This window comes from Thunnus maccoyii, chromosome 11 (genome assembly GCF_910596095.1).
Source record: "Thunnus maccoyii chromosome 11, fThuMac1.1, whole genome shotgun sequence".
Lineage (NCBI taxonomy): Eukaryota > Metazoa > Chordata > Actinopteri > Scombriformes > Scombridae > Thunnus > Thunnus maccoyii.
This window is the reverse complement of record NC_056543.1, coordinates 19,641,237-19,652,081: the sequence shown is the minus strand read 5'-3', so window position 1 is coordinate 19,652,081 and position 10,845 is coordinate 19,641,237. Positions and strand designations below refer to the sequence as shown.

The following is a 10,845-nucleotide window of genomic DNA, read 5'->3' as shown; positions in this document are numbered from 1 at the left end:
AATAAAATATTAAATATAACTCTAGTGTTCCTTGTTCACCTGTTGAATACTACTGTATATTTTGACAGCGTTAAAAATACCAACAGAGCAACCTCAGTAACATCGACAAAATCTAGTAAAACATACAAATTATAAAACAATAAACATATTAAAAATATCACTCTTATAAAACATTTTTAAATATGTTCTGTATCTCCAAGAATTTCCTGAGAACTGAGGACTCACATGAAGAAAAAAACTGGCTCACAGTTTTCTAGCAGCGGGTGACACAGTGTCTGTTATCCAAAAGGTGGGTCTTTGACACATTTGTTCCCTGTGGCATATGCCAGGATTACTGCACCCGGTGTCACCAAATGCTTTCCCTGCCTTCCTACCTGGTGGCATGTGAGGTGAAGAAGACACAATCTTCAAACGGCCTTCAAATGATGTCAAAGGCTGACTGACATCCGGCTGATTTCTGACCATCATTGCAATTACTGTGATGTTGACCGCCAAGGCGAGATTAACAATATTCTTACCATTAATTAAAATCACCTCAGTGAGAGACCAGATGGCCAAACCCATTCATCTGCTGTAATGCTCTTACTGTCACCACACACGTCTTAATCAAGCTGTGATCCGCATTAATCACCTGATTTAAGTGACAAACAAGTATCACTCCAGTGTTAGCCAGGCTTTGTTCGTGGTGGGACCTCTGGTGACCTTGTAGTAATGTGTTGATTAGAAAAACACTTTGGACATGCGTAGGTGATTTTTTTTGACATTGATGCAGTTAGCTCAAACACAGTGCAAGTTCCAGAAAGAAAATCACAAATGAACAAATCAACTGCCTACCTGTACAGCTACTCTTTTAATCATCATGTTCTGTGCTTTAATTTTAGACTGAAACATTTTCATCTACAGTTGCTCAGTTGTTACCTTTGCAACATGGTAAGTGCGTGAGGCATTTGATAAGATTAAAGCGTAATCCTCTTAGTGGCAAACAACTAATTTGGCCAATAATTCTGTATTACCTACTGACTCCTTGTAGCCATAAAATCCTGGATTTCAACACCCAGCCAGCATGGGACCATTGTGCTGAAGGCTTTGTATGTCTGTTAATGGCAGAAAAGTATCTTATGTTTGATCCGCCTCTGGCTCAGTATTTATATGTTCAGCGTGATCTTGTTTTTAAAAAAAGGTGAAAATAGAGACAGAGAGCGAATAAAAATAACCAAGAAAGAAGGTAACATCTTTTTTTTTTGGTGCTCTCGGCATCATTCATTCAGTGCTAGTGCCATGCTTTTGCACTTCTAAGATTATTGATTTAAACTCATTGTACAAAATGCCACTTGATTTAATGATTTGTGGCATAATACAGCCTTCACCATACAGATAAAAAGAGTTGTCGATTTGAGGACAAACTCTAAAGATCCACTTCTGCTATAGGTTCCAAGTTAAATATGTAAATAGTGCAGCTTTCAATAGCATATATTATAAATAGTCCTACTCTGTCAACACTGTCTGTTATTCTTGGCAAGAATAGCAAACACCATTATCTGAAAAACAAAACCAATTTTCATATGTAGTATGTTTTAAAACTGGGTTTGTAAAACACTTTAAATACGGCAGCACAGAGCTCCTTATCACCTCTCTCTGACACTGTATCACAAGTATCTCTTGTCTCTGAGGCTCTTGAGTTGTGTGCTTTTTAACACCTTCCTGTATGGGCCCTCTTGGGGGGGCTCAGACAGATTTAACTCAAACTTTTGTGAAGTGTCAAGAGCCCTTTGAAGGGCCATAGACGCCTTTTAATCAGCAAAAGCTAATCACCCATATGGTTGACAAAGCTCTGGTTGACTCATGTTCTTTTGTTATCACTGTGGGAGCTGTGTGTGCTGGTACGTGTGTTTATGTGTGTGTGAGGTGAAAAATGAGGATCATTCAGTGTAGTTTATTCTCCTGACTTCTATATTTTTCTTCTAAAGAGCTATTGTTGAAAAGGGTAAATTAGGTGCAATTGAGTATTTGTTATAATACAGAAGGTTTTGATTGTACAAGCAGGTTTTTCTTCTAACACAGAGCTAAAATGTTATTCTATGTGTAATTAACATTGTGGGTGTCACAAACACAGCACTAATCAAATGACACTTGTCTGGCTTTGTGGGGTTTCTTAACGGCATTACACTGAAATTCCTCCTCCGCTATTTGATCTGATAAGACAGCACAGAAACAGAGAGTTCTTCTTTTCTTTTATGATGCAGATGATTTATGGGCAATGTTTGCAGGGATAGATATGGTTGAGAGAGAGAGAAAGAAGGGTAAAATGAGGATTTTGATGAGACTGTGTGACTATAATACATAGGTGTATATGAATAATAATAACTTTTCTGCAGTTTCATAGTTTGCATTTCCCACTGCTTTTACCCTGTGGTGGAAAGTAAGTATGGTTTTTATGTACTTATCCCTTACTTGAGTATTTCCATTTTATGCCATTTTATACTTCTACTCCACTACATTTCAGAAAGAAAGAATGTACCTTTTACTCCACTACATTTATCTGACAGATATCATTACAAGTAACTAAGATTTTACATGCAAAACATGTGATAAGCTTTTAAAATATAATGCATTATTATAGATTAAACTATTCAGCAATATATAAAAAAAGTTACAATTCGCTCCAGCTTGACCAGCTACAACATTAATATGCTACTTACATGTTAACTCATCGATAATAAGTCCAATAAAATAATAAAATACCCCGAAAGCTGCCATTTTCCACTGTTAGATAGTTGATAGTACATTTTAATGATAATGCATCTTTACTTTTATTTAAACGATAGGCTCACAATTTTTCAAGTCTGTCTTAAAACAATAGTCAGGTGCCCAGGTGAACATTGAAACAGGTTTTATAAAAGGTAATCATTCCTAGGAGATCTCTTCCTAATGCATTAACAATGTAAGTGATGAATCACAGTCCTTGTTCTGCACAAAAATGTATTCCAAAGTTTATCTGAAGCTAATATGAGGGTTCAGCAGTATGATTGAAAATTTGGTGCTTCCTTACTGAGCTGCGGTGGAGGGACAGTAACACATATAAAGGGACTTTTGTGCAGAAAACACTGTAACCTTGGATGATATCTGCTTGCCTTGATAAAAAGTTCCTGTTGGAAAGGCATCATTTATGAACAGGAAGAATTATTACAGCAATCTTAACCTCTTTCAGTGTTCATATGGGCACCTGATTATTGTTTTAAACCAGACATGACTTCCATTTATGCTTTTACCCATTTACATTACATGTTAATACAAGAAGAAATACAGCAAAGTAAAAACAATTGGTCCACCAACAGTGCTCTTGGTTATTTTTGGTGTTGTGAGCCCCTGTTTATTTTTGATCAGCAATAATAGGCTTATTGACATCTGTTTTTATGCCTTTTAATCTCTTCCCACATCAGCTTTTGCATAGCTTCTTATAACTGACAGACTAACCCGCCCAATTAATTCTTCAAGCTTTCAACAGGTCTCCTCAGACTTCAGCTTCCTCTGATGGAATGTAGTCCTATTAAGTGCAGTTCACTAAGTGATTTATTTGTTGATTAATTACCATGTGCAGATTTATTCAGTTGCACTGTTATCAGCCTGATTAAAACTCCATAATCAGTTAAACTAATAAACCATTTGCACACAAAACAGTGAACAGCAGTTTGCTGCAGAGACAAACGTTTCCCTTTTGGTGAAGCACTGACAGGCCATTGGTCGACGGGGCAGGCTATTTGCATATGCCGGGGCTTATAGTCAGTCAGCAAAGTCAACTCAGTTGTGATTCGACTTGACATAGCACAGGTCGTGGATTGCTTTCACCATTTATGACTTCTCTGGGCTATATTTTATAGCCCCTCAACTCAAAATGGGATTTTGCAAGATTTCAATTGGACTGTGCATTGTGCTTGCTTTATTTTTATACTCTGTTCAGTGTACAACTACAAGGTATTTCACCTATGAGGAGGATGCGCCAGGCACAGAGATTGGAAATTTGTCACAAGATTTAAAGATTGATCCAGCCGATGACCCCGACACATCGTTCCGCTTCATGCAAGAAAACAACTCTTCTGTGATTCAAATGAGGGAGACTGATGGGCTTCTGAGCGTTGCAGAAGTAATTGACCGAGAGCAGCTCTGCCCCAGGTCCCCGCGTTGCTTCATCACCTTCGACATCGTGGCCTTCTCCAATGAAAAGTTTCAACTCATCCACGTGGAAATCGAGGTGAAAGACATCAACGACCACGCACCTGTGTTCGTGCGTAATGAGACAAACCTGGAGATTGTGGAGAATGTGCCGCTAGACTCAAGATTCCCTCTGCAGATTGCTCTCGACCAGGATGTGGGTGAAAACTACATTCAGAGCTATAATATTTCTCCCTCCAGTCATTTCGCCATTGAAGTGCGCGATCGAGAGGACGGGGTGAAGTTTGCTGAACTGGTGCTGGTGAAGCAGCTCGACAGGGAGGTGGAGGACTCCTACACCATCGAAGTCACTGCAGTTGACGGAGGAGAGCCTGCAAAGTCTGGCTCAGTGACTGTAAATATCAAAGTGTTGGACTTTAATGATAACAGCCCGACGTTTGAGCACAGCTCGCTGAAAGTTGAGCTGAATGAAGACTCTCCGGTGGGTCACCGAGTTCTCAAAGTGCACGCCTTTGACCCCGATGACGGCATTAACGGCGAGGTGATGTACGCATTTAACAGGCTGTCATCAGAAGCTGCACGCCTTTTCCACATCGACCCGTACTCCGGAGACGTGACTTTGAAGGCGCTGGTTGATTTTGAGAAGAGGAGGTCATACGAGCTCAACATCAAAGCCTCCGATTTAGGCGCGAACTCTGTCCCTTCCAGCTGCAAAGTTGTGATAGACATCGTGGACGTTAATGACAACGCACCTGAAATCAGCATCAAACCGATGACCTCCAGCAGTGACGGAATTGCCTACATCACAGAAGCTGCGGCTGCGGAGAGTTTCGTGGCTCTGATCAGCACCTCGGACAGAGACTCAGGTTCCAACGGGTATGTGCGCATCAACCTGCTCGGGCACGAGCATTTCACCCTCCAGCAGGCATATGGGGACACTTTTATGATTATTACCACCACTACTTTAGACAGAGAGAGGATCCCAGAGTATAACCTGACTGTGGTTGCAGAAGATTTAGGAAGTCCACCTTTCAAAACTGTCACACAGTACACCATCCGTGTAACAGATGAGAACGACAACCCCCCTCTCTTCAGCAAGTCACTTTATGAAGTTTCAGTCATGGAAAATAATATTCCAGGTTCATATGTGACCACTGTCGTTGCCCGTGATCCTGATGTGGGAAAGAATGCCAAAGTTTCTTACAAACTCATAGATTCAAAGGTGCCAGGAGGATCCCCAATGTCCACTTATGTTTCTGTAGATTCACTCTCTGGGTCTTTGTATACTTTAAGGTCTTTTGACTATGAGACTCTTCAGCAGATTGAATTGGTCATCCAAGCAGAGGACAGAGGTTCCCCTTCTCTCTCAAGCACATCAACAATCAGGATTAGAGTTGTGGATCAGAATGACAACTATCCACACTTCACCTTCCCCATCCTTCTGAATGACTCTGCTGATATTTCTCTGCCCTTTAATGCACCTCCTGGCTATCTCGCCCTCCGCGTCTCAGCTGAAGATGAGGACGAAGCGGTGAACGGTGAGCTCTCCTATCAAATTGTACAAGGTGACCCAAAGCTTTTCACAATGAACAAAGCTACTGGAGAAATTGCTTTAAAACAATGGCTGACAGCTGAAATTGGAGACGTGCTCGAAATGAAAATCGCAGTGAGTGACAATGGCAGGTCCCCGCTCTCTGCAAGTGCCACTATTAGGTTTGTCATCACAGACACTGAGCCCTCTGAAGACCAAGTCGTCATTGTGTTGCGGTCAAGTGATGAAGAAGGCTCCAGCTTGGATGGCTCACTAATTGTCATTATTATGCTCAGCGGGGGTTGTGCATTGTTGCTGATTGCAATAGTGGCTGTGGTTGTCACATGCAAACTCAGCCGTGGGGGGAGAAACCGTGGCTCCAAGAGGGAAGTGTGTCACAGCCTGTTCGACAGCAGGCCCATGCCCATGCTCGGCTCAACAGAACCAAACATATACACCGGTCAACGAGGTTTCTTCCATGAGAGAACATCTTCTTCTCTGGATGATTCCTGCCTGTATGAAGACAGGAGTGGGGAGTCAGAGACAAAGGTGAGTTAACTACAGGAGGCTTTTTTCCCCCTCCTTTTTATTTTTATATTCATATGATGTTCCCACATGCTGCTGCCTTGATCTTTGTGCCAGAAATGGTAACTAAGCTCTCTGCTGTGATTTTGTTTGTTCTCTCTTAGATGTTCCTGCCCTCCAAGCATTTCCAACCACCATCTGTGTGGCAAGGTGACAAATACTGCTTGCAAGTGAGGTAAGACAACTAAATGTAATATCTTTTCTCAGATATGATATGCTTTATTCACAGTCAAATCTGTCTGAACTGAGGGAACTTAATTAACATGCGCCGTGCATATGTTTGATCGCTTTTGGCATTCTTGTGGAATGAGGTTAGATGGGCAGGATACAGACAGGTCTTGTTTGTAAAAAAAAAAAAAAAAGACATCAATGATCAAGCTAATGTGGTGCAGTGGTGGCTCATACTCTATTTGTTGATTATATTCGCAGTGGCATTGGCAACACCGACCAGTTGAGCGTGAAGGACAGTGGCAAAGGGGACAGTGACTTCAACGACAGCGACTCTGATATCAGCGGTGATGGAGGCAAGAAGAACTTCAGTACTTTCCAGCCGAGGCTAAAAAGTGAGTTTTCTCCTTTGAGTTTTGAAGTTTTGACATCACACACCATTGAATAAAGAATAAATATTCACCAGAATGACACAAATGATAAATGGTGGTACTGTAACATCTGCATCAACAATTTCCCATCCTTATTTATTTCACTTTTATTTCAGGTTCATCCAGTACCACTAACAGCTTATCTGGGGATTGCCAAGGCACCTACTGTGCAATACCGGCACAAAGCTTCAGAACCCCCAGAGATAACGCATACACAATAGGTTTCTCTCCAGTACCAGTTTTCAACAATCCTCATGGCTATCCCCTGTCTTGGAAGGATTCTAGTTATGGCACAAATCGCCCCAAATCAAAGAGCAGCATACAAACCTTCTCCAGGACTGGGACCCTCCCGACTTACTTCCCTCAGCAACAGCGTGACACCGGTGCTGGAGGCACTGAAATCCACAAGCAGAGTCCAAATATTGTAACAGTAGCTACTGCTTTAGAGGTTGCAACTATCTTTTAGATACTGTGTTATATGAGAGATGTACAAAGAAGATGTAAATATTTGTAAACTGGTTATAATATGACAAACAGGTGTACATATATTTTTTTGCTTAACAGGATTTTCATAAAATATAGTATGTTTATTTATGTCTCATTATTTGAGTTTCAATGTACTGTATCCTATGACGCAAGCTGGTATTTCTTTTTCTAATAAATGTGTGATTGAAATTATGAAGGACGTCATTTATTCAGCAATTTTTTTCATATATGAGAAACTCCAATCGTAGTTTGTAAACATGCAGAAATCTTTTACCGGTTTTGAATCTACAGTACGTGATCAAGACTCCAGTCAGTGATGATCAGATGTAAAATCTCAAGCTGCTCCATTACCTGGGAGACTGGCTTTGAAGACTCCGAGGTTGCTTGGTTGAGTTTCTTGCATGTCAATGAGAGACTATAGTGCTCGTACTCAAGTGGAAAATAAAGTATGAACTGTTATTCTGGCAAAATCATGCTGGGTGCTGTCACACCTGCTTTCTGCTCTTCTAAATAATTTAGATCACTATACAGCGTACAACACAGAACAACAAATATTAGGCTGTTTGACAAATTCTTGACTGTCATTTGTTGCCATGAGGGGCAAATGTTCAGCTTTTGTATATAAAGTAAACAGTCTTTGCCAAGAAAATGGTGCAAAATATAAAAATACTGTTTTGTCATATAACTCTTCCTCCGAATACTCTGCAGTTGATATGGCACTTGCTTGCCTGGCTTTACTGGCATATTTGCAGAACCATTATTAAATTTAATCCATGAATATGTAGGGCAAGTGCAAACTGTCTCTGGTCCCGAATGATTTATTGATGAGACAATGATGAGTTTTAAATCCATAGCCAACACTAGCAAACATCAGCCTGAATACTGGTTATTAGTTGTCAAGATTTATATATATATATTTATATATATATATATATATATATATATACTGTACATGTAGAACCAGGGCATGCAAATTCCACATTTTCATCATTTTCAATCTTGAAGTAAGTGCTTTTACTAACAACTTCCAAAATAGAGCAGCAACAGGATTGTGTGAAAGTAAATCAGGACACACAGTTGCAAGAAACTAGGAAGTCGGTAACTAAATTATGCAAAATAAAATCAATTAAATACATCTCTCAATCAAGCGATCATATCCGTAGGGGAAGCGCATGAGTTCTCGTCAACAACTTCAAATGTATAGTCCTACTTTAATATTGCTTTTCATCAACATTTTAACATTCGCTCTCGAGTTGAGTGACTGAAAGGCAAACTCCAAATATGCATTTTAAACAATATTCAATACCTGCTGGTTTTCATCTGCTCAATGAGGTCACTTTAAATGAGCCTATGAGGTAATTGAGACAAGAGTAAAGGATTATTACAAATGACTTTATAGCTATCTAAGGGCCAGCCCTGAAGAGATAATAAATAGTTTCCAAAAACTGCTGCCAAGGAGTAGCTATCAGTGAAAACTGAAGGCAGATTGAGTCATCATTTCTTTCTGTTTACTGTTCATCTGCAGAAAAAAAGGTGCTAAGAGCAGTGCTCATTTGCATAAGCATAAATACCTGCTTTTGTGTTTTTTGATGGCAGTGATAAAAGCTGAGATAGAGTGGATTAGATGCTTTTTTACATAACCATAAAGAAATAAACAGAACTCTGACACATTACCACAATATGCCTCTCGAATAAAGGACAATATTTGAGTTGTTCTGGTCACCTTTTTTAATCTAATACTTCTAGACTGCAAAGCGACCGCAGTTTGGAAATTGCAAGGTTATTAACTTTATTTTAGGCTTGAAGTCCCCCAAGGATTCATGGCCATGCATATACAAAAGGCAAGCAATAAGAAAGAAGGTCATATTTGTGCCCCAAGTGATGTGCACTGGTCTGACAGATAGCCAATTGTGCACAGAGGGAAAATGCATTTATCAATCAATACAATATGGTCCTCTTCATCAGTGCTTTATATGCTCCTTGTAGGTCAAACAGTTGTGCATTGACCTGACAATTTGTGCCACAAGGTATATTCATCCACACAGTTTGGCATAAAATGTGTTTTGCTCTGCTGGCAGACACTGTGTTCATTCATATCCAAATGGATTTCACATTAATTTCCTACAGCAGCACTCACAGCCCTACATTTGAAATCTCCCCAGGTAATAGAAAATGAGCCGGTTTTTAGCTCGTCAGTAGTCCACTGACAAATGAGTCTGCACACGTCACTTCTAGCCTCCGCACCTGTTGATGTTGGATTTATTTTTGACAAATAGCTGGCTGTATGGCTGTGATTATGTTGTTCTGGCCTCTTATCATCTCAGCTTTAAGAAATAATCCCCTGTGTGTACCCAGCGTGTGTAAAGATGGAGCCTTTCTGAATCAATGTCATTCAGTGCTTCAGGTCCGTCCCACAATGCAATGTTTTTTTACAACTCGCATCTCATCTTCATCTTTGTCTGAACTGCCAAGTGTGGATATTGACTTTTGGATCTTTTGAATTGTGGGGGCTGGTGTGAAAAAAACACTATTTGTTTTACACTTGACAGTTTTCCTAGAAGGAGAAGTTGTGTCTCTAAGTTCATTTACCATTAAAATCTAACCTGTTTCATATCAAACCAAGTTCACGCCCACATCAATGTACTTCAGGGTAGCTAAAACTAAGTTAAATTATGCCAAACCACAGTTATCACTGGGGCTTTATCATCCCTTGAGTGCGATATCAGTCTTCTCAAAGTTTCGGCAAGAAAGCAAACAAGGGTACTTCCACAAATGTCACATTATTCCTTTAATACTAAAATTCACCTACTGAATCAAGAACATTCTTTCTTCTGCTTTTTTGCTTATTCAAATCATTCAGGAAAAATGTGAATCTTCATATTCTAATCTGAGCTAAGAACATTGTTTTCTCTCTATGCCAAATGATGCCATATGCTTGCGCTTGTGATAGTACAAAGCTGTTCAAGTGGGAGCATGGGTCCAGGGTTTGGATCGCAACCACAAAGCGGCTCGCATGTCAGACAGTTACTCTGCTGATCTCACAGCATTCTTGTATTTAAATTCATCTTCGGTAGTGTTATTGTCTCTAATTTGTATGGTTTCTACCTTGTCTTTTGGCAAGACTTGTCATGTTTGTAAGAGCTTTACAAACAAGCTTAAGTTTCTTAATTTGTTTTATTTACTGCTTTTTTTTATATATTTACATCTCTTTCACACTTCTACTGTCTACAGATACAGATCACAACAAAGACAAAGAAAGGGAAATAGCAAGACACTAACATCAGAGACGGTAAAAAGAACCCATTTCAAAGGAAATGTTGCCCAAATTATAGGATGCAAAGGTCTTGTAGCCATTTCAGCCTCCACCTCAGTCATTACTAGTTTTTCATCATTATTGTAAGGATTTCCTGGATTTATACACTGTTCAAACCTAATAAATTGTTTGAAATGTATTTCCAGGTGATTTAAAGGAAG

At 39.8% G+C, this 10,845-nt stretch overlaps 1 protein-coding gene across 1 annotated transcript; it reads left to right on the top strand.

Annotated features, from left to right (window-relative positions):
- Window positions 1-3,500: 3,500 nt before the first annotated feature.
- pcdh8 (protocadherin 8) lies at window positions 3,501-7,563 on the top strand. Its single transcript, XM_042426541.1, has 4 exons — window positions 3,501-6,250; window positions 6,391-6,461; window positions 6,716-6,849; window positions 7,002-7,563. The coding sequence occupies exons 1-4, from the start codon at window positions 3,893-3,895 to the stop codon at window positions 7,349-7,351; spliced, it is 2,913 nt and encodes a 970-aa protein (XP_042282475.1). The 5' UTR covers window positions 3,501-3,892; the 3' UTR covers window positions 7,352-7,563.
- The last annotated feature ends 3,282 nt before the right edge of the window (window positions 7,564-10,845 follow it).